This window comes from Psammomys obesus, unplaced genomic scaffold (genome assembly GCF_907164565.1).
Source record: "Psammomys obesus unplaced genomic scaffold, mPsaObe1.curated_primary_1811, whole genome shotgun sequence".
Lineage (NCBI taxonomy): Eukaryota > Metazoa > Chordata > Mammalia > Rodentia > Muridae > Psammomys > Psammomys obesus.
This window is the reverse complement of record NW_026593286.1, coordinates 7,473,771-7,498,609: the sequence shown is the minus strand read 5'-3', so window position 1 is coordinate 7,498,609 and position 24,839 is coordinate 7,473,771. Positions and strand designations below refer to the sequence as shown.

General features: G+C 40.6%; 1 protein-coding gene across 2 annotated transcripts in view; it reads left to right on the top strand.

The window, feature by feature from the left end:
• The window catches only part of Cab39 (calcium binding protein 39), a 70,804-nt gene that overhangs the window by 31,597 nt on the left and 14,368 nt on the right, over positions 1 to 24,839 (top strand). For both annotated transcript variants that reach the window (XM_055616594.1, XM_055616595.1), the window contains 3 exons: positions 1,619 to 1,775; positions 18,173 to 18,337; positions 20,248 to 20,366. In XM_055616594.1, coding sequence (XP_055472569.1) covers positions 1,662 to 1,775; positions 18,173 to 18,337; positions 20,248 to 20,366 — 398 coding nt within the window. In that variant the 5' untranslated portion in view covers positions 1,619 to 1,661. The remainder of the gene's footprint in view (positions 1 to 1,618; positions 1,776 to 18,172; positions 18,338 to 20,247; positions 20,367 to 24,839) is intronic.

Below are 24,839 nucleotides of genomic sequence, written 5' to 3'. Positions count from 1 at the left end.
ATTTGTTGAGTAATAGCATATTTATGATATAATTATGGGCTTGATATTAGCAGTAAATCTACATGCTCTTTCCCCCTGTTTGTTCTTTGTTTCTTCTTTTTTGGTTTTTCGAGACAGGGTTTCTCTGTGTAGCCCTGTCTGTCTTGGAACTTATTCTTTTATACTAGGTTAGCCTCAAACTCAGAGTGCCTCTGCCTCCCAGAGTGCTGGGATTAAAGAACACTGAAAGGCACTCAGAGATATTTAAGATTCTTCTGAAACGTGTTATCTTTTTATATTTAATATGAAGTTATTTAATGTCTATTAATGCCTTTAGTTCAACTTTCAAATTTTTTTTTCATTGCTGGGGATCAAACCCACACTTTGACAAATAGTAGGCCTTTCTCTACCACTGATCTATACCCTCTCACAGCTCTTCTCTTCTGTTGTTTTAATGAAAAAAGGAATTGTAACTCCCAACATGGTACTTTGTCAGCCACTTCCGTTGTTGTCCTGTTAAATTTGTGTATCTGTGACAGCAGCCCAGTCTGTAGCCCTGGCTGCCTGGAACTTCTGTGCAAATCAGGCTGTCCTCTTACTTTTGCCTCCCAGGTGCTGAAATTATTATTGGACCTGGCTATTCTCCTGAGTCTGTATGGTAGCTTTTTAGGGTAGCTGTGGCCCTTATCAGATAATTTGACATCATGGTTTGTCTGTCTGAACTGTTGCTCTCTTCTACCACAGAGGTTAAGCACTTGTTAGCATCCCCAGGGACATCCGATCCGAGATGATTACATCTACACTAGCAAAGTAGATAGGCAGTGCTGTAACAGCCTTAAGGGAGACTGACACAGGGTGTTGTCAGGCTCCTTCCAGCTCGGCAATACTCAGCAGTGAGTGCAGGTTAGACAACTCTACTGGGTGTTTTGGGAGAGTAGCATGAACTCTGGCATAGGAGCATGTTGCTGCTGCTGCTATTTGGTTGAGTGCCTCCTCTGCCTTTTTGCTTCATTTTTGTTAGCTGTAGAATAGACACTATCAATTGCAACTAAGGACAAGGTAAGTAAGAACTGAGTTTGGTTTACCTTAAGCCAGATTGTCAACCTTGCAAAAAACTTGATAAGGAAGCAGTAATGACTGCCAGGGTGGTCGGAATGAGTGAAGTACTTAGCACTGGGCCTGACACTAGGTAGCTGCTCTGTGAGAGGTAGACCCTGCTACACATGTCAGCAGCATCAGCATGCACCTGCTTGCTGGGTAGTTAGGGTGGAGGAAAGATAAAATGGTACTTTAAAAGTTAAGAGTGTTTCTCTGTATCAATGTTCTCAAACAGCTTAGTGGGCTTGCCAGGTTACTTAAACTTTGTACATCATATAAAATGGTTTTAAGTTTTAAAAACATTTATTTTGTGTATTTGGCATTTTGGTTGCATGTGTGCCTATGTAGTATGTGTCTGGAGAAGCAAGAAACCCTGGAACTAGCATCACAGAGAGTTGTGAGTGCTGGGAACCAAGGCCTCATGGTGGAAGAACAGCAAGTGCTCTTGACTCCCCAGTGTGGCACTTCACAGATTGTAATGTAAAAACTGTGTCTTCTGTTGGCTCTACTTGTCTCTTAGGAACCTTGTACTTTGTTGCAGGTCAAGCAGGTAGAGTGCAGTGGAAGCCTTTGCTGCTGCCGTCATGCCGTTCCCATTTGGCAAGTCTCACAAATCTCCGGCAGATATTGTGAAGAACCTGAAGGAGAGCATGGCTGTTTTGGAAAAGCAGGACATTTCTGACAAAAAAGCAGAGAAGGTATGCATCTGGTCTTAATTCCTTTATTAAGGACCAAATACAAGATAGACTATGAAGTAACTTTTAAAAGCCAGTAAGTTACCATTTGGATATTGTTTGTTTGTTAAATAGGGTCTCGCTCTGTAGCTCAAACTGGTCTGCAATATGGGAGTCTTTTGAATGCTGGCATGGGATTGAGAGATTACAGGTGTGAGCCACGGTGCCCATTGTTCATTCATTATTCCACTATTGAAGTGTTAGTTACCTGATTCTTGAAAATAATATTGCCACTAGCCCAGGACTGGGCATTAACTGAAAGCTACATGTGTGTGCTAGGCAAGTGTTCTACCACTAGGTCACAATTTCTGCTCCTGGTTTTCTAGATTTTTGTTTTATTTTGTTTTGCTTTCCTCTCAGCCCAAAGTATCTCCATCTACCTAATCACTGCATTCTAAAACGTGGGTTTACCCAGTCAGGCCTTCCCCAGTCTTCTCAGAAGAATCCCATGCCTTCGCTTCCTAAAAGGGTTGTGAATAGAGCCTGTGAGTTTCACTTCTGGAAGACAGTCCTTGTCACTAATCTACCTCACGCATCTAAGCGGTCGTTCCAGCCTCCATGAAATCAGATAATCAGTAGACTGTAATGCCTTTGTCTTGTTGTTTTCCTTGGAATGGTATTCCCCTCCTCCATTTCCACCAACACCCCATTCATCTTTCAAAACTCTTAACATATATTTCCTTTTCCTTAGAAAGCATCTCAGAATCTTCCTCCTTCTATCCCATGCCTGCCCACTAAAACACATCTCCACCACTTGGGCATCTGTCTTAAAATGTCTCTATAACTGGGCAGATACTCATCTATTCTAACCCAGTCATGCTAGTTTTGCTACTTACAGCCATGTGCTTGTTACTTGCTATTTCAGTTTCGCCTTAGCCTTCTGCTGTATTTCTCTGCCCTCATAGTGAACTCATTCTGGCTCCTCCTCTCACTCCTCCTCGCCTTCCTTCTCTGCCATTCCCCCCCCCCCACCCCCGTCACTGGGATCAGAAGTCCAGCCTTCCTATCTCCTCTGCCCAGTCATTGGCTGTTAGCTGTTTATTAACCAATCAGAGCTAATTGGGGAACATTCTTTACACATTAATACAGGAGATTCTTCAGTAATCATGACAATGCCCATGTTAGGACTGCAAAGTGATCCTGGGGCACAGAAATCAGCATCTGAATATTCGGTGCACAAAGATCAGCCTCCTTTTTATAACAAAGATACAATCTTTTATACCAAATTGGTAGAACAAAATCTAGTAACATTAATGACTGAACTGCTTCTTCATAGGTATTCCTATTTTCCCTCCCTCTACCTTCTCCCTTAGCCTAGACTTTTCTCAAACTCACGATCCTCCATCCTCAAACTTCCTGAGTCCTGAGATTACAGGTGTGTGCCATTGTGCACAGGTCTCCCAGGCATTCTTAGGCAAAACCAGCAGCTGTGTTTTTCTGTTTTGTTTTTTTACTAAGTATGTGGTCGTGCGGATTTAAATAACTGGCACTGCCTTGTATTGTTCTAAAGTACAGCCCTTTTATTATAAATTGTGTAGTGGGGCAAGGCAAATGATGTCGTATCATTGATGTGAAAACCTGGAAGCCCAAGAGTCCACCCATTGCAGTGTGCTGTATAGTTAATGGGAATTATGTCAGGAAGGGGACCAGCAATAGAGGTGCAGAATATTCAAATTTCGATAAGGTTACAGAGAAAACTCTAACTAAGAACGTGGTTTGATGGAAGCGATACAAGAAAGTGGTGGAAGTCATCTGCCTGACTGAATTTTTTTTTTTTTAATTCATAAGCTGTTTTGTTCTTTTAGAGGAAAGCTGGAATGCCAGGATCATTTGGGTGATAACACTAGGGGAAGTCTGCTACTGGCATTCAGTTAGTAAAGCCTGGGATGCTAAAAATAGAAGCGCAACAAAAAAGAATTACCCAGCGAAAATGTCATTAGTGCGGAGGTTGAGAACGCCCACTCTCAGCCAGCATTACACAAGCGTAGACCTGCTATGAGTATAAAACAAACAGTTCAGGGTGGTGGGACACTGAAGAATTACATGTAAATTATTTATTCTGAAACAGATTAAGAGTAGAGGAGAAAAACATGTGAGATTTCTGACTGATGTGTCAATATCTGAAAGGAAATGGTGACTAGTATACATGGTAAGAGAGAAAGAACTGAGACCTAAAATATAACTATTGCAAATAAAAAATAGGGAAGTTAATAATAGTAGCTATTAATAAATGTTTACAAGATGCAAGAAGAGCTAGGCTTGAAGTGCTGGCATGGTGACAGACACCTTTAATCTAAGCACTTGGGAGGCAGAGACAGGAGGATCTCATAAGTTTGGGGCCGGCATAGTCTACCTTGTGAGTTTCAGGGTAGGCAGGGCTACATAGAGAGACTCTGTCTCAAACAAATAAAAGAAGCAAGATGCAAGGAAAAATTAGGACTGCTAATTGAGTAGAATATCCAGCCTTCTTTAACTATCAACTGTAGAATATGTCTGTGTCCGTATTAGTGTCATCTAGCTGTGTTATTCACTGTATTACAGTGAATAACCAGAAAGTATCCTGAACCCTATTCAGAAGCACAGAATGCTGGACCCATGTTACAGATAAAGTGAGATGTGCTTAGATGCCATTTCTTCTACCCAATGTCATATTTAAGTCTAAAAAAGTTCTGTTCCGATCATCACGGAATCTTTGGGGGACCTGTCAAATATAGACTATCTACTCTGAAAGAAAGCATGTTCCCAAACTTAATTCTGTTTACTCTTTACAGTCCTTGGGCATGACTCCATTCTTGTAGGCACAGATCAAAAAAGCACCCATGATTCTTCCCAAATCTGTTGTTTGTAGAAAATAATTTTTAAAAGCAGAACCTAATCCCATTAGTGGTCTGAGCCATCTTTGATTCTATGTAGGATTTCTACAGTATCTATATCCATTGTGATCTTTTCAAAACAAATCAAATGTTTGTTCTAAATTAAGACCTTACATGAGCCCAAAGTACTGTCTGCAGCCAAATCTTGTCTGGGTCTTTTTCGTTTTTGTTTTTGTTTCCAAGTCAGGGTTTTGTGTAGCCTTGGCTGCCTGGACTCACTTTGTTGACCAGATTGGCCTCGAACTCACAGAGATCTGCCTTCCTCTGCCTCAGTGTCCCAGAGTGCTGGGATTGCAGATATGCACCATTGTGCCCGCCTTAGATCTTATTTTTGAACAATGAGTGGTTGTAACATTTTTAAGGATTGATAATCGTAGCCTGTTTACCCAGCACTCCAGAGGTAGGCAGATCTCTGTGAGTTACAGCCAGGATAACCAGGATTATAAGAGAACTTGTCTCAAATAAACAAAACCAAATACATGAGATAGAAATTGTATGTGCCTGCCAACCTGAAATATTTGCCATCTTCAGATTGACAAAAAAAAAAAAAAAAAAACCTAACCCTGAGCTTAGTGCCCTTACCCCACCCCACACACAGTTTTCCCCTTGAGCAACTCACAGTCCTGCCTTAAGCCTTTGCATTTGGCTCTTGCCTTTTTGCAGGGTCTTCTTCCTAGCTCCCTCTGTGGTTCACATAGGATCTTTTTTCAAATACCACCTTTTCACTCAGTTTGCTATTTAAAATGAAGACTTGTTCTGCATTTCTCCTCTTACCTTGCTCTCTTTTTCTGTGTAATATATGTAATTATGTTTCTTTCTCAGTGGAATATGAGCCTTTAAAGACATACCTCAGTAAATACTTATATATTGAAGATAGAATAGAAAGCAGTTCATGCAGACTGGTGCCACCTTGCTCTCATCTAGCATTAATGCCTGCTGAATGTGATAAAACACCCACATGGACTATGTAACTAGCAGTAAGGAGCCCTAACCAGTGACTCCTTGGATTGATTGAAGATGACCAAGAATCATATTTCTCTTTAAGTACTGCCACTTAGAGCTCTGTCCTGTGCTAGTATTGCTGAGTTATATATTGATTGCCTCACTGTTGCTGTAACAAAACACCACAGCCAAGTTAGCTTACAAAAAGACCATATTTCTTGGGCTCCTGGTTCCAGAGGTTTAGTCTACAGTGGAGGGGAAGCATATCGGCAGGTGGCTGGTGCAGCAGCTTCTCAGCTGCTCATGTTTGATCCTGAAGCCACAACAGACAACACTTGAGTGGCGTCAACCACAGTGATGCACCTCCTCCACAAGGTCACACATTCTAACCTTCCCAAACAGCTCCACTAACTAGAGGCCAAGTATTCAAATATTGGAGCCTCTAGGGTACTCCCCCTGTAGTTCAGGATAATCAGAAAACTTTTTTCATGATTAAATGAATATAGTAATATGTCTAACTCTGAATCAGTTTAATCACAGGGTTCCTGTGTTCTGCAGCACAATATAGCCTTCAACTCTGAACATATAGTATGATTAATTTACCTGAAGGAAATCAAAACTGTAACCAGCAGTTTGATTGATTAGAATAGATAATGATGGATGAATGAAATTAGGCAGAAAAGAAGAATCAGCACAGAGTCTTAGAATGTTTACTATGGAACACATTCACTATGCCAGAGCAGCTGGAGCTGCTGAGAGTATGAGATGGTATAACCACTTTAGAAGGCAGGCAAGTTCTTAAAGAACTGATCTTAAATCAGCTTTGGTCTGACCATGCCACTCTTAAGTATATACCCAAGAATACATGAAATAAATATCCATACAAAGACTTGTATGAAGTTTTATGTGTAATAGCCCAAATCAGGAAATAACCAGGTGCATGAATAAACCACTTGGGCCATGTTTGTGTAATAGAACACCGTTAACAATACAAGGATGAACTGTATATAATAGGCAAATTTCAAAATAAATATGTTGCTGAAAGTAGCCAGTGGACATGATTCTAGAAAATGTAATCAGTCTATAGCTACAGAATGCAGATTGGTGGTGGCTTTGGTATATAGGAATAGAGAATAAATTAAAAAATGACTACAGGGGGGACATAAGGAGACTTTTGGTAATGATGTCTGTGTTCACTTTCTTGATGGTTTCGTAAGGTATACACACGCGAGCACAGCAAACTGTACACTATGTCATAGAGTGTTGTACATCAACTATAACTTGAGAGAGAAGAAAAGGTGTTTGTTTCCTGCATCAGCCAGAGCGGATGTGGCTTAGAAAAACCTGTGTGTGCTCCAAAAATAAATAATGTAATAAAGCTCCTAAAGAGACTACTGAGGACAGGTTGCAATAACAGAAGTCTGTTATTCAAATTCTAGTCCAAGCAAAGGCCTTGCTTGAGGTTGTGGAATGATGTGTGTTGAAAGGAATAACGAGGCTGACATGGCAGGTCAAAACTACTGTAAGTAATAGTTCAGTGAGCCAGAGGAGTTTGATTTGTACAGGATGTCTTTGAAGACTAGAAGTCTCGGCATAGTTCCTAGTGAAATGGTTTTAAGGGGCCATCTGCTGTAAAGCAAGGTTTAAACATTCTTCACGTGTGACAGGAGATAGAGCTCAGGCCTATGAGTGGAAGTCTAATAGGGAGTCTACTTTTGTCTTCATATTAGGCAGTGTAGTGGTGGAAGCTGGCTTTCTTAGCTCCTCCTTATGGAGTGTTAGCATGGGCTAGGTGAGCACTTAGTTCTAAGTGCTATCGAAGGAGTGCTAACTACACTGTTGGCACATCTGTACACCACCATCCTTTTGTGAGCTGCTTCATAGAGGAGCCTCTGTTACTTTGAGATCCATTGGCTTCTTGTTACCATTCTCAGGTGAAAAAAACTGTTTCCTAAGCAACTCATTATATGGAAATGGAATTCACAATTAGCTATGCCAAACCATAATACAATTGTATATTTCTACTTTAGTCATTGTGTCCACAGACATTTTCCCATTTGCTTCTTATTATTTCTTAGACAAAATGATTAAACCATGTGATTGTTTATTCCTTCACTTGTAACATGCTGGTGTTTTTGCTTGTGTTCCATAGCACATACTTACCATGTTAAGACTGTGTATTGTACAGATAGATCAGCCCTTTTTTAACTTTGTCATCCTTAAAAAAAATAAATAAATAAAAATTACCAAAACCTCTTTTCTTTATACAAGAAGAAAAAACTTACTATCCTTATTTTTAGGTAAGTGGCAGAAAAGAGCAGTGTGAACCTTGTTTTACCATAGCCTAACAGCTATGCCATATTAATAACTATTCTCATATTCTACCCACTACCTGCCATACAAGAAGAGATGGCTGCCACGGCCAGCTTGTATTTGTTTTTCTTCATCAGCATGAACACTAATGTTCTGAGAGAAGAGTATGTTTGCTAGCATATTCAACAGGGGAAAGGGAATACCCTTTTCATAGCATGGCCCTTTAACTATGACTCGTGGTTACTAAATTGCTTAGAGAAATCTTTGACACCAGAAGTTATTAACAGATTATTTTTTTTAAGTCCACGATCCTTTAGTTTAGCATTGTCAGATATTGTCTGGTCTGCAGTGAAGAGGTTAAAAAGCATTCAGTACAGGAGTTAAAATAATAATAATAATAATAATAATAATAATAATAATAATAATAATATAATGCACCAAAAATATCTACCAATTTCTTGTGTGTGAGTGTGTGTTTATTTATGTGAGAGTAGCACATGCCATGATGTGCCTGGAGAAAAGTCTCAGAAGTCAGTTCTTCAGCCATATTGTGGGACCCAGGGCTCCTCTCAAGTTCCCAGGCCTCAGTGTGCAAGCTCCTCTACTAGATGAGCCATCTTACTGACCTTACTTTACTTTAGATTCCATCTTATAGCTTTGTCTCATCTTCACATGCTTCCATACAGAACTTTGATTCTTTTTCTTACTATGTGGGTCTAGCTGGCGTGGTCATGGAACTTGCTGTTTAGACAAGGCTGGTCTTAAACAGAGAGAGCTCTGCCTGCATGTGCCTCCCAAGGGCTGGGACTAAAGGCATTCACCCCATATCCTACTTTGTTTTGCTTTAAATGTTTATTTTGAAATTGCTAATTTATAAAAACAAAGTAACCCTCCCCAGGCCCTGCTTTCACCCAGTGAAAGCCTTATTCCATCTTCCATCTGTATGCTTGGTGTTGATGTGGCCCTGGCTCTGTGCACATTGACCGCACTGTGGCCTGAGTGTCAGCAGCATAGGTGAGTGTTATAAAGATGTCAGGGTTAAGGCAGAAAGGCTTTTTGGTTTGGAAGGTCCTGAAATAGGCCAACTGCACCGCTGTTTACACTGATCCAATAACTTAAATATTTTAAAAATAATTCCTAAAGCTAAATAAAGTTCTTATTTGGTTGTGTGTAGATGCTAGGGAACCTTCCTACTTCATTAGTCCCTTTCCTGCCCTCCAAGGGACTTAAGCTATGTCTTCCACCCCATAGCCTGAATTCTAAGAAACTGCCATGCCCAAACTCTGCTCAACTCAGGCACTTCTAGGTTTTGCTATATGCAGCTACTTCATAGGTCACTTCTCAAAAGTCCTAAGGAAACAACTAAGATCTTAACCAAATTTTTTCCCTCTTACCTTGTAGAGTAAGCAGTGGGGGACATGTGACTTCATTTTCCAGTCAAATGAGTAACTTGTCACAAGGGGTACTCTTGACTAAGTATTTATATAAACAGTTGGCTGCTGTTAATAAAGCAGTTTGCATGTGATACATAATATGAGGCTCCCTGGCCATGCAGGAGTAGCATCTGTGTTTCAGAACACCATGTCCAACTGATGAGCACTTGAAGAGTGTTCTGCCAACTAATAAAATCATGAGGTCATTCCATGTGTAAATTGCTGTCGGACACTAGAGTGCAGGTAGAGTTAAGAGTATGAGTCAGCCCTTTCCAAAACTCCTTAAGTATGTTAAGGAAATGAGAGGAACATGAGAAGGTTCAGCCCTGCAAGGCTGGTGACGGAAGAAAGGCACAGCTGCTGTTAGGTAGCAGGAAAGGATGGGGCTCCAGGAGGGAGGGCAGCTGGAGCACACCTGGAAGGGAAGGAGGAGGGGTGTGACTGCTCGGGCTTTCATCTGGAGCATCATCTCTGCTCCAGGTGAGAATGAAAGTAGAAGACAGAACAAAAGAATTAAAGACCTTTATTTGAGATCAGGTTAAGGATCAGATGATCCTCTAAACCAGAAAGGATATCCTTGAGGCCCCTTGTAAAGCCCTTTCTGCAGCACACAGACATAGAGCCATAGATTTTTGGTAGTGAGGTGAAATGCCCCTACCTGGAAAGAAATGGCAGAATAAGAGGGTTGGTAAACTTGTAAGACTCTACCCACTTCCACAAAAGTTACATTTAACATTGCCACAGTGGGAAGATAGAAATCAAGAAAGTAACAGGGCACACTACTGTTGATGCATGAAGCCTTCAAATAACCTCTGGATCAGCAGTTCAGTTCAAGTCACATCTGCCTAGCTGCTTCAATCTGGAACAGCTTCTTGGTCGGTCTTTCTTTAACCTTGTGACCTAAATACTTGAATATTTTATAGAATGATCCTCGATTTGGGTCTTGGCTGGTGTCTTTTCACAATGTAACTAGTATAGGTTGGTCAGTTTGGCAAGAGCCCCTCTGAGGGGCATCCTCTCAGGAGGTACTGATTATTACAGGTAATGTTTACAACAAGTACTTGGTCAAAGTAAAAACTACTTGATTTTGTGCTTAGTATCTTGGGTGCTGGGATTATAGCTCCATGGTAGAATACTTAACCAGCATGTTCAAAGCCCTGTGTTTAGTCCCTAGTACTGGAAGGTCAGGTTTATATTTTAGGTCAAACATGGTGGCATATGCCCATAATTCCACAAGGGTGAGGCAGGAGATTACTGTCAATTTTAAATTAATTCAAACTGTATAGTGAGTTCCACATCAGCCATCTCTACATAGTGAGGGTATGTCTCAAAACAAAACAAAAAAAAGTATTCAGGAGTACAGCACATGTATTCTGGGATTGAGTCAAAAGATAGCAGGAGTGTATCATTATGGAACAAGAATTTAGAAAGTTTTCCCTGGAAAGTCTCTTCATAGAGGAGTAAAGTGAGATGTGCATATCCAGAGTAGGATACTAAACATGCTGGAGGAAAGTGCAGCTGTTTTGAAATGTGCACTCCTAGGAAATCAGTCCAGCAGACAGAAATGTTTCCAAGCTGGATTGAAGTCAGACAAGGAGCACAAATCATTGGTAAACCATGTATGCATGTGTTCCCTCACCATTTACAATGATTACAACTTTGGGAGCTGGGGTAGAAAAGTTGTGGGTGAAATCATCCAGGAGTGTAAGGAATCCAGAAGCATTGATCTCTTGTGGCAGCACTGAGGCACAGTCTTAGCACACAGATAACTCCTCAGTGAGGGGCCAGTGGATTAGGTGAGCGGGGATTTCAGCAGCTTGAAAGGGGGAGTATTTAGAGGTGCTGTAAGTGTGAAAAGCGACTCAGTGGGTGTGGGAACATAAGTAGGAAGTGCAGATGAGAAGGATGTGGTTAGTGAGGCAGAGTATACATTGACTGATACAGACCCTCCAGAAATGGCACTTGGCATGGCCTCAGCAGAACACTGAAAGAAACCAATCCAATCCAGCATGACCATTCTCTCTGTGGCAATTTAATAATGCCTGCAGAATTATCGTGTGTGTGTGTGTGTGTGTGTGTGTATGGCTGCAGCTGTGCCCTTTTTCACTGGTTTGCTTACTTTTTGTTTAATCAGTTGGAAATTGCTCAGGTAATAGGAATCAGAAATCACACAAATAGTTGAAATAAGTAAAAGACCCTGGTTTTGATCCTCATTGCATAAATGAATAATCAAACAATAAATATATGGGCAAATTAAATAAATTAGCCATAAGTTGGCAGAACGTTCAAACAAGTCTGAAATAGAGTGAGTGAAAAGAGCTGACAGACAATATTCAAATTAGACTAATGGTTCTCAACCTCCCTAATGGCTGTGACCTTTAATACAGTTCCCTCATGTTGTGGTGACCTCCATCCATAAAATTGTTTTCATTGCTACTTCATAACTGTAATTTTGATACTGTTATGAACCGTAATGTAAGTTTCTGATATTTGACCCCTATGAAAGGGCTATTCAGACCCCAGCAGGGTCCTGACCCACTGCTTGAGAACTGTTTTAGATGTGTAGCAGAAGGCACACTTACCTTTGAACTTACTGGTTTCCCTTACGGAGTGATAGGAGTGTGGGTGTGCTGTGACTCAGGATTTCCAACACAGCCATCAGGGAAACAAACCGTTCTTTTCAGTTAGTTGAATACCAGATGCAGGAACTGTTTTTCCTTGGGGTTAGCTTGGGGAGATGTCTGCACCATGACAATGTGAACACCTAGAGTACTTAGTCCTTAAGTAACATGGCAGCCTTACATGGTCAAGCAGATAGTGCTGTGATTAATTTGTTGATTCCTTTTCATTGAATTGCAGTTCCTTTCTCCCCCTCCCCCCTTTCAATCTCAATCTCAGGTGCTTTGCTCTTTATTAAAGTCAGGTGTGTTTTTCCAGTACCAGACAGCATTTGGTTCCTAACTCTAGTAGCCACCCTCTTTTCTTCCTTTATCAGTAACTGAAAGATTAGCTCAGTTCTTGCTTTGCCTATTTGGTGAACCAGCAGGGCTAGGGGAGTTAAACAGGGATTCTGAATTTAGTGGTTCTTTCTAGAAATAAACCAGATGAGCTGCTCCTAACACTCACCCTGCCGGCCCCGCTCCAAACTCTTCTGTACAATCTAGTCTGCCTCTGGGCCTTTTAAAGCACTCTTCCTGTTGCCTTTTCAGTGGGGTTTTCCAGAGTGGCTCCCCTTGAGGTCCTGTATCTGCTACATGTATGGAGCACCTACAAGCTCACAGTGTAGCAGAGGGAAGTAACTGGGAAATGATAAACTGAGGAATAATATGCAGCTTTGAGAAACAATGCGAGGAAGAAGTAGACTAGTATGTGACAGATTTTACCTAGGAAGACCTGTGAAAAAGTGATCCAAAACTGAGCGAAACCCTACAGAAAGAAAGGGAATTGGCCAGGAGGTGGGTGCAAAGGACACATGAGCATAGGAAACCACATATGGAAGGACTCTGAGGAAAACCCATAACGTCATGGGTAAATAGAGGGGGAGAAACTATACTGTCTAGCCATAGTTAGGGCCAGATTTTGTATTTATAGGTCATGTTAAGAAAGAGTTTGCACCATTCAAAGAGAAATAAGTAATCATTGGAGCATTTTCAACACGTCTTTGTTATCTGTGTCATGATCTGGAAAAGAATATAGGAGTTCTAACAGGAGTAGAAGGAAGCCAGTCAGTAATCTAGTTAGTAGTTTCTGCAGGAGATACAGGACTTTGATGGTGATGGCAGAAGAGACAACAGGGCTGGATCTGGGAGAGTTGGAAACACTTAGCCGTTGCTGGCTTAGAAGGAGAGTTGTCAGTGACCCTTGAGTTCTGACACGTGCAGAGACTTGTATTACTGCTGGTCTAAGGACAAGGAAAGAATACCAGGCAGTGGGCAACAACCTGAGTTCTGCTGTAGATTCACTGGGTTTGAAGTAGTAACCGTACAGTAAGATGTCTAACTGGAAACATTTTGTGTAGACTGCTGAGTGGCAAAGCCTGGGAGAACTGGAGATAGGCATCTGCTTTTAGGAGTTAATTAAAGCAGTGGGTGTGGATGAGATCACTTAAAGAGGAACTATAGGGTAATAAAGGGAAGGAAAGAAGTCCTCATACCTGGCCTTGTAAAATACTTGATATTTACCGGTTTATTTAGCAAGGAGGACAAACTGAAAAGGAGACCAAGCAGCAACTAGAGAGGTGGGGAAGGGTACAGTAAGCAACAAGTACAAAGGCTGCAGGTGTCCAGACAGAATGAAGACAGACAATAATTACCTTTAGTGGCATGTAAGTCACTGTTGGCTAGCCAAAAGCAATGAAGTGTTAGGTATAGGAGCCATGTGGGATTGGGATGAGCAGTGAATACAGGAGATGTGCAAACTTGGGCAAATATTTGAGTGATTTAATTATGGTTGAAGTGTAGCTGGGAGGAATTTGTGGTGTCCAGAAGAGCTTATTTAGTTCTGTTAAAGAGTCTTGATCATGTGTAAACGCTGAAAATCGGGTGAGTTGGGAATTGGTTACATGAGAAGAGATAATACATTGGGTTCCCAAGAGGGCAGGAGGGGATCAGAATTAAAAGCAAGTAAGCATTGAGAGGTAGATATGTAATTCCATTGTCCTTGTCTTCTCACCCCTAATGCTGCAGGTAGTGCATCTTGGGAAAGGGAGGGGACTTTGCTAGTGAACTTGCTTTCAACTCAGAAGTATAGCTTTCTATTTTGTCCCTGCCTCTCTTATGTCTTTGAAAGACAGCGTTATTGAATTTACATACCATGAAGATCACCTGTGTCCTTTTAGTTTATTCATGGATGTATGTGACCATAATTGCAGTCAGTTCTAGAACATTTCATCACCTCAAGATGAAACCCTTGCCCTTTAGCTGTCCCTGCTTTCTTAGGCACTTGTTGCTCTCAGAAAAAAGCATGGAATTTGACCTGAGTTTAAAGATTAAAATCATAATGATTTCAAAATGAATCAGCTAAGAGTTTCTAAGATTGTTAAAATTTGAGTCTAACCAGAAAAGCAAAGGAGGCAAAAGGAGACCTGCCATGTAGGATCATGGGCATAAAACCACCAGATAACCCACTTAAAAACTTTATTAAGTGCCAGGTTTTTTTTGTTTGTTTGTTTTGTTTTGTTTTGTTTTGTTTGTTTGTTTTTTTGTTTTTTTGTCAATGAGAATCACTTGGAATAAAGGTTAATGAGATGGAACTGAAAAGGCACTGCATGTAAACAGATTATAATAGAATCTATCCTGCTTTTAAGTGATTTCCTCTTGGTCCAGAAAAATTACATTTGGGGTTCTTTATTGCATATGAGATATTGAACTATTCAGAACTCTAAGCAGTGTAAACAATAGATACTCGACCAGAAAAGGTAAGCTCTGCTTCACATAGGCACCTAAGGTTTCATAGTAGGATTGGTGTAGGGCAATTTGTAAGCATTTAGGCGGAAAACCTTAGAAATCAAAATAGAGTTGATTATTATTTTTTAAGTCAGAATCTCCTTGTATATCCCTGACTGGCCTGAAGCTTCCTATGAAGACTGGCCGGCCTGGAATGGAGCTCAAAGAGATCTATTCCCTTCTGCCAGGATTAAAGGCATGCACAGTACACCTGGTCAAAATGGGTTAGTGAAAAGATTTTACTAAATTAACTTCATTTTTTAAAAAACTTATACTCAGAAAATATGAAAGAAGTATCTTTATTTTATCAAGGTATTCAACAAAAATAATACAAATAATTACAAATATGATTTGCAAATAGTGTTGAGTAACTACACCCTAAATTTATTAGATCATAGTCAGGCAGTGGTGGTTCATTCCTTTAATCTCAGCACTTGGGAGGCAGAGGCAGGTAGATCTCTGTGAATTGGTGGACAGCCTGGTCTATCGAGAGAGCTCCAACCAGGGCTATACAGAGAAATCGTAGGTGGGGATGGTGGGGGCCAGGGTGTGTGTGTGTGTGTGTGTGTGTGTGTGTGTGTGTGTGTGTGTGTACACATATACATACAAGGCCGTTCTGTGGCTGAGCCATTGTGGTACCCTAATACCAAGGATAATTATTCCCAAATGAAATGGAAAGATCCAATTACTAGAATATGGCAGGGCCCCAACCCTGTATTAATATGGGGAAGAGGACATGTTTGTGTTTCTCAGCAGGATGCTGAAGGAGCCAGGTGGATCTCATACATACACACACACTCACACACATTGTATTAGATCATTACTGCAAAGATATTATGATAGGCCCAATTATGGTTTTTTCCTGTTGGACATTTTGGTTACCAATTTAGGCAGGCCACAGAGGTGTGATGTGATAGGTGATTTGCTGGATATCCTTCAGAACACAGATATGTCTGTACAGGCAGGGTGTTAGGCTGATAATGAAATTACAGTTAAATAGTGAGAAGTTAAAACCTTCAGTGTGGTGTCATATACTCTGTTCAGCTTTAATCTGGAAGGCAAAGAGAGTCACTCCACTCTAGATTCTTTCTCGTGATTGCCCAAACCTTTAAAGATGCCCTCCAGCTGTTTTGACATCTGTCAGGAAAGAAGTGCTATACCATGGGCAGGATCTTCTCTGTCTGGGGTTATGGCTGGGACATTCCCCTACTTTTGTTGGGGGTTTTTTGTCATTTTTTGTTTTTTTTTTTTTTCCAAGACAGAGTTTTTCTGTGTAACAGAGCCTTGGCTGTCCTTGACTCTCTTTGTAGACCAGGCCAGCCTCTGTCTCACACAGGTCTATCCACCACCCAGCTCCATTAGGGTTCTTTAGTGGAACTAATAGAATTACGGTATATTGTGAAAGGGGATGTGTATACATCTATGGTGCACATGAGTAGAGGCCAGAAGCGGATGTTTAGTATTTTTCTCTATCCCTATCTTTTTTGAGACAGGGTATCTTACCAGGAGTTTAGAAGAGGGCATCATATCTCTTGTAACTGGAGTTACCAGACTGTTGTGAGTACCCATGGAGGCCTGGAACTCAAACTTGGGTCTTCTGGAAGAGTAACCAGTACTCTTAAGACAGAGCCATCTCTCCAGCTACCTTATCCCTATTTCTTACACTTGAGATTTATTTGAATTTTACCAGTATTTGTTTTGGCAGTTTCTGTCAAATTTATATTTTGTTCTTTGTTTAGGGTTTTTTTTGTTTGTTTGTTTTTGAGATAGGGTCCCTCTATGTAGTCCTCGATCTCCTGGAAGAGACCAGGCTGGCCTCAAACTCAAAGACATCTACCTGACTCTACCTCCCAAGTGCTGGGATTAAAGGTGTGCACCTGGCAAATCAAAGTTATTTGCATTCATCACATTTTCAAAAGCTTTTTATCCTGCTTTGGGAACTATGGTTATATAAAAAATACTTAAACTTACCCTAAAGTTCATGAATGTGATGTCCCCCTCTACTTCACTCCCATGATTCTTTTTGCATGGTTATTACTACTCAGCAATGTTTCTTCTGCGTGTCTTTACTGCTGTTAACTAACTTATGTCTTTAGTTTTTTATTTAACATCCTTGGTTTTTCTTGACTGTGTTCCATATCATTTTGTGACTTTTTGCATCCTATTTATTCTGTCAGTGTCATTTCTTTTGGTTGCTTGTATTTCTAGTTTGTCTCTTCAAGCTTGATGTTAAACTTTGTTGGATGAGATGAAAGCAGAACGTAGGCTCAGCCACTCCTGTATAACTACTAAGGCTAGCCATTTGAGTGTTTTGCCAAATGCCCTGTGTGACTTGGAGAGGAAAGAGAAGTTGGGGCAGGAACTCAAGCAGAGGCCATGGAGTAATGCTACTTACTGGCTTGCTCCCATGGATTGCTCAGTTTACTTTCTTATACCACACAAAGGTATATACCCAGAGGTCAAAGTGCCCACAGTAATCAAGAAAATGCCCCCAGGGGTCAGTTTAATGGAGGCATTTTCAATTACAGTTTCTTCTTCTCAGATGACTCTTAACTTGTGTTAGGTTGACAAATAACAAGCAAACCACTAAACAGTACAGGTTTACAGTTTCAGAGACCTTGGTCTTTGGTTAGTCAAGTTCATTGCTTTTAGGCTTAAGGCAAGCCTGTTGTTGATGGAAAGCTACGTACCTTGTAGCAACCAGGAATCAAAAAGAGTAAGAGAGGAGTCTGAAGACAAGGCACATTCCTAGTAACCTTCGTTTCTCAATAGAGCCATCAGATTATTAATCCCTCAGTAGATTGATATATGTAATGGGATTAGACCCCCTTTGATCTAATCATTTCTTCAAAGCCTACTGACTAAAACCAAGCCCTTTACCCATGAGTCTTTTGGGGGATACTTCAGACCCAAACTATAATATAGACCCTGTACTTTTCCCTCTCCCTCATTTCTGTCTTGTGCTGTTCCTGTTCCCTGACAGTTGCTTATTATTAGTCTGTCTCTCTATCTGTCTCTCTGTCTCTCTGACACATACACAACATACCTACTGCTCCACCAGCTCACCTTCCTCTTCTCCAGTACTTCCCTGAGCTTAAGAGGATCCCAGACTTGTCATTCCTGTTTCTCCTGTACATTAGCTAGGTTTCCATTGTATACTCAGAACATGTCATCCTTCCTGTGAAGAGTGCATGCAGTCATGTATCCATGTACATTATCCAACTTCTGAGGAGAGAGATGGAGCTTGCACATAGGTCTGAGGTTAAATAATATAGAATTGAATTGTGAGCTAACATAAATATGAAATGTGTGTTAAAAATTGTTTTTCTCTTCTGCACCTTCCTTAAAAAAATCAGGCTACAGAAGAAGTTTCCAAAAATTTGGTTGCCATGAAAGAAATTCTGTACGGCACAAATGAGAAAGAGCCTCAGACAGAAGCGGTAGCTCAGCTGGCTCAGGAGCTCTACAATAGCGGACTCCTCAGCACCCTGGTAGCTGACTTACAGCTCATTGACTTTGAGGTAAGAAATCCATTTCTTAATTCTCAAAAACACTTCTTGTGGTCTGTTTTGTGCATTCCATCCTTTGGGACATTTTAAGATCCCTATTGATTCAGGGGCTCCTGACCTTTGTAAACACATTTTACATTATATGTGAAGTTTCTTGGGTGTTCATGATGCCCTTTCATTTAGGTTATATTTCAGAAACAGGTGCTCTCCAAGTCAAGGAATGAGCAGTCTAAAGAAAGTCATAGAATGTTATAACTTTAAAAATGTCTGTTAGAGCAGAGATCATGCATTTTGTGTTTGCTTGACACTGTTTTTAATTTTTTTTTTTTTATTTACTGTAATGTTGAAATAGACTTTATTCACAATTTTGAATTCTGACTTCTATAAAATTTGTCTGGTAACATTGAGCCTGTACTCCTTGGCCCCGCAGCTGGAGTAAACAACCAACCCATTCACTCCTGGGCTAGCTGCAGACAACACAGCTTGCTTTTTCTATTGGGGCCTGCTCCCCTCAACCCCTGAATTTTGTTGCCTCAGCACATGCAATTGGATCATGCCGTGTTAAGTGTATAGTAAGTTCATGAAGATAATGACCCTTGATTTCAGCCTGAGAAGCATATATACAAAGAACTGGACATGGGCATAAGCAGCTTCCCCCTGACTATCATGAGCATGCTTTAAGTCTTGCTGTTTATCAGCCTGAGGGATTAGATGTCTGTGTAGGTTTTGGCGGGGGGGGGGGGGGGGGGTGGTCGGGGGAAGTTTGGTGGGGGGGGGGGGGGGATGATATGATACAGTTTGAAGAGGAGAAGAATGGCTACTTCAATACTTTTTTAAAGAAGGAAAAATAAACATTTTTGTCCTGTTATAGAGAAGATAGAACTAAGATACTTCCATTTATATAGATGATTTTGTATACTTTTAATAGTGTATTAAATTCTAAGCATTTTTTTTTTCTGCTAACTTGAGGGGTACATTTGGGATATCTAATTCTTCTCATTTATCTCCACCTATTTTGTTCCCTAAACTGAACATTGAATTTAATATTGAGACTTTAGAGACATCAGTTTTTAGGTTTGTTGTTGTTGTTGTTGTTGTTGATTGTTTTGTTTTTTTAAGTGTGTGCCATGGGACTGATTTGTAGAAGTTAGCATTACTGCACCTGAGCCAACACAGGCCCCAGGATAATCTGTCTATGGGCTTCAGTGCTCTCTGGGCTTTCTTAGCCTTGTGACAATGACTATTCTGATACATCTCTTGGGGGCCAATTCTTCATTATTAATTTCTTAATCAACTTCCAGTTGTTAAGGTTCACTAGATGGTCTGTCTGTTTTGTGCAGTAGTATTGTAAAGTTCTTGTCTCTGAACTATTGTATTGTAATACTTAGTGCTTTCATTATTAATGTATTTTAAATCTTTCCTAGGTGACTGAGTTAAATAGAGGTGTTTATCTAATTGCCCTTAAAACTCAGCTTTTTACAGAATTCTCTAGTGTCATTACATTGAGAGTACAATCTTCTCCTTTTCCATTTCAGTAAAAGTGTGCACACTATATTCTTCACAACAGAAGTATCAGCTTGTCTCAGGCTCATATCCCTACAGATTACCCCAGATTATAAGTATGCTGCCAACAGCTGCTTTCCGTTCTGAGTCAGTGTGCTTCTGAGAGCTAGAGGTGGTTGAAATTAACATGGATTATAACGAGATTTTACTTTGATGGTAAAATTGTGTTAAAAATGCACACTATTAAAATTAAGAATTTGTGATAACTGAATAAAAGTGGAAATTTAATGTCTACAAATGTTGGAAACTCATACTCAGTCATGACTACTACACAGTGACTATTTGACTTTATATTGAAGGGTGGATGGACATTTTAATATTTAGACAGGTAAATATTTTAATGATTGTATTCCTAATAGGGCAAAAAAGACGTGGCTCAAATTTTCAACAATATTCTCAGAAGACAGATTGGTACAAGAACTCCTACTGTTGAATACATCTGCACCCAACAGAGTATTTTGTTCATGTTATTGAAAGGGTATGTACAAACATGATAAAGTTTATATTCATAGTTGAAAATAAAAAGGAAAACTTGTTTGGGTGGGGAAAGACAACCAGTTTGGTGAATATGGGAAGATTTTTCTCTCTAGTTTTAGCTCACTTTTCTGTAGCTTTTGAACATATGACCCTTTTAAAGTTTTGACCTATAAGCTAAACTAACACAAAAGTACCTTGTAGATATAAGCTTAAAATTGTGAATTGTAAGCCCTTAAGTTACAGATCAAATATATGTGAGGAAAGTAGGGCCTATGTGGCCTTATTTCTGTTCTGTAAGATTGAAAGGTTTGAAGTCCCAGATGAGTTGAGTCCAAAGATGCCTCCTCTGCAGCTGCCCTCACCCCTCACACACAGCAGTGAACGCCTAGCGGGGAGTGCGTGCTCTTCACCTCACTCAGGAGAGCACGCCCATGGGGTCATCACTGTGCATCTCCCTGGAGTTGCTGCTGGACTAACCAGGCTTTCATGATTTGGGTAGTTGTCCATTTCAGAGACAAAACTAAAGCAAAAACCCTAAGATCCAAATTAACAAAAATGAAAAGATCCTCTTCTTTCTCAGCACTGAGCCTGCCTGGCTGGCAGGGAAGTCAGTCTCCTCCACACCAGCACTGCTTGCCAGCTCTTGGGTCTTCCCAGCATAGGCGGTGCTCTGTGACCCAGTGGGCAAACATGTTTGAATCAGCTTGTTTCCTACCCTAGCCTTACAGCTTACCTCATTTGGATTTGTATCTCTCTGGTGTAACACTTCCCCAAGTTCAGACTTGCTTTGACAAAGCATGAGTCAGTGACATGTCATATGCCAGCGTCCTGCTTCCTCCTTTCTATTTCTTCCCATCTGTGTTGCTTCTTCACCTGTTGCTGTACAGAACTTTTGTTGTATCAGTCCAGTGTTTCTCTGGAAACATGCTGTGTGAATAGTCTGAAATTTGGGTGTCTTAGAAGAGTGTGATACTGAAACCAGAATTTCCTTTGCCATAGAACTCAAAAGCTTGTTAAAATCTACAAATTAGTTAATATTTCCTATTATTTCATGGCTTGTTAAAATCTACAAATTAGTTAATATTTCCTATTATTTTCAGAGGCTAAGAGCAACTGGCTGCTCTTCCTAGAAGTCTTGAGTTTGATTCCCAGCAACCACCTGGCGACTTACAACCATCTATAATGAGCTCTGGTGCCCTCTTCTGGTGTGCATGAGAAAAGAGCACTCATGTACATAAATAAATAAATCTTTAAAAAATAATAACAACAGTTTACAGATTCTGGTATTGCCTCCTCTAATTAAATGTTTTCTTCTGTAAAACAGAGCCCTTCCACAGTGATGACTTCACTGTCCCAGATACAATCTGTGTGGGGAAAGCCAGTGCCATTATTTTAATTTATTCATGCTCTAGCCACTAACTTGAATAAGCACTGAATATATTATTTAAGCATTCTCATTAACTCAGGTAGATACTAGATGTTTTTATTAGTCACTTTTCCTGATGCTATACTAAAGTAATCCTGACAAAAGCAGCTTAAGGAAGGAAGGGTTATCTTTGTAATCACAGTTGGAGGGTATGGTGGGAAGGTATGGTGAAAGGAGCTATGGTCACATTGGAGCCATGGTCAGGAAGCAGAAAGCGTGAACACTAGTGCTTAGCTCACTTTTTCCTTTTTCCTTAGTCCAAGGCTGTAGGGCTAGCCCATGGAATGGTATTGACCATAGTTACAGTGGTCTTCCCATTTCACCCTAATCAAGATACTCTCTTCAGCTGGGCATGCCTAGAATCCCAGCACCCCAGGAGACAGAGGCAGGGGGATCTCGGTGAGTTCAAGGACAGCCTGGTCTACAAAGTGAGTCCAGGACAGCCAAGGCCACACAGGAAAACACTGTCTTGAAAAACAAAAATAAACAACAAAAAGATTCGCCTCTCATAACTGTGTTCAGAGGCTGACCTAGTCTAGATTGTTCTCACAGGTGTGCTGGGAGGCTTGCCTCTTAAATGATCCTCATCCTGTCAAATGGACAGTCAATATATTAACCATTACAAACCTGTTTTAGTCTGTTGTAAAGATAATTTTTTTATATTTAAGTTGTCCCATCTTAGGCCACTATGCACCTTTGGTTGGTTCCTTTGTTCTTTTGGCAGAGCCCAGTTGGCCAGTGTTGGCTTTTAGCTCTGCCACCTTACTCATTTTGTATGAGTCCAACCTGTTCTGGAAAGTGGCACTCTTTAAGAAGCATTATAAGCCACCTTTCAAGATATTCATACTTAAACCGATTAATTAATTTAGACTGCTTATGTTCAGTGTATGTGGTTGACTTAAGTACTTTGGTGGAAGCTTTTGGGGAACGGTGTGATTCTAGTGTGCATATGGGAAGTACCTGCATGGACTAGATTTGGAAGCAGTAGTGTTTTACTGGCTATTTAAAATCCAGTGTGATCTCCAGTATGGTGTTAACAAGTTGTACAGCATAACTCTTTGCCTTGTGTTCACTGGCTTGTGTGGTTTAATCACTTAGACAAGCTTGACAACTCCCATCAAAACCTGCCAAACTTGTACCAGACTGTCTTACCTTGTCCTTCGTGTCTCCTGTTTATTAGAGATAAGCACAGATTAATGCAGTGATCTTGTGAACAGACATTTTAATTAAGTAAGAGCCAGTCAGAATGCTGAGGGCCATGTCCTAACTGAGGCAAAGGAATGCAGTCCTACTCTTATTGAGGGTCTGTGATGAACGTATGTACAACAAAAGGACAGGGGTAGTGTTGCTAGGCAACAAATTAAGTCTGCAGGATTTCAGAGGATAAGTAGCTTGGTAAAAGGAAAGGATCTTAGGGTTGGAGTTGCAGAGAACTTGGAATTTACATAGGCAGAAAAAAGAAAACCTCCTGATGATATGTTACTAATATAGAGTACAGGAGCCAGAATGATACCACGTGATGGGCAGCAACGAGCTGCAAAACTGCACTGTTTATGACAGCGAGGAGATGGCTCATACCAGAGTAGTAGATCGAGTAAGGGGAAGACTGGACACTGAGCCCAGAAGTATACACATTTTTTTAATATTTTTGGCAATAGTTTTGAACTGCTAAACCAGAAATGCTGGTGGTAAACCTTTTTGTGTAGGTGGCTTAAGGTAGAACTTGAGCAAATGTATTAGTTAGGATGCAGTTGCAGATCTTAATTCAGGATGTGAGTTAAAGCAGCAGTGGAAGTAGATGAAAGAAAATAAAACTAAGAGACTTCAAAAGAACTGTGAAAAGGCCCAAATTATTCCAAACGTAGGAAATGCTTGAAAGTTGAAAGCTTGAAGCAAGGATATAAAGAAGGGAACTGCACTGTAGATACTAACCATATGTAATGGTTTAACTTTAAATTATGGCTATTCTATCCCTCATTTGCACTAGCCACATTTCAAATCCTCAGTTCTCACCTATAGCTTAGTAACCAACATAATAGACAGCATGGGTATATAAAACATTTTCTCATCATGGAAAGTCTGTTGTGCTAGGTGTCAGAGACAAAGCAGTGGTGCCAAGACAGAGAGCTGAGGGGTCAGGGTCTTAGTTTTGAGTGGTAGAGTTGAGATGTCATGTTAGGTATGTTCAGCTCAGCAAACCCTTATCTCAGGTTTTCTGGATACATTGGAAAATACCCTGAAAGAGTGGACTGAGGGAAGGAAATTCAGTCATGGTCAGGTCCATGAGATTGTGGGCTTTCCTTAGCAGGCGAAGACCTCAGCAGAAAGAAAGGGGAGCCACCATGGGGATAAAAAGGAGAACTGGGAGGATTTTTTTTCTTCCCTATTTTTTAAGAGACGGATAGTGCTGGGTTACAGCTTAGTGTGGTAGAGTGCTTACCAAGCATTCACATGGCCTTGAGTTTGATCACCAGTATCAAAAATGAGAGAAAAAGAGAGGCAGGCAAGCAAAGATTGGCACCATCAGAACATTACACAGACAGATCTTAGTCACTCCTGTTTTAGCCAAGCGGAGTCCCTGCTGGCCAAATAACTATTTCACTACAGTATTGGGAAATGCTGTTTGACTACCACCACCTCACCCCACCCCCCAAAAACTTCACCGCATGGGAGCTTGTTAGTGGAAAAGAAATAGAGCCAACATCAGAAGAAGAGAACAACCTGTCTGAGCAGGTATCAGTGTGACTGTGAGAAGGGAAGGCCCTGCTGAGAGATTTTCTTTCCGAGACAGAGCTCAGAATAAAGGAAGGGGCTGCAATATGGAGAGTTATAGTGAAGAGGTGTCAGGGGGTCCACTCTATTTTTAGCTTCCCTGGTTCTCCGTGGTGAAGATGCTTTGTAAAGTCTTCAAAATGAGGCTTACAATTTTGTGGGATTTACATGTCTCCAAGAATCTGGAAGTACTGTTTTGAGTGTTAGACAGTGAAGTATAAATGCTGTATATTTGATGGACCTGTATTTATACTGTCAGTTTCTGAATTTGGGGAA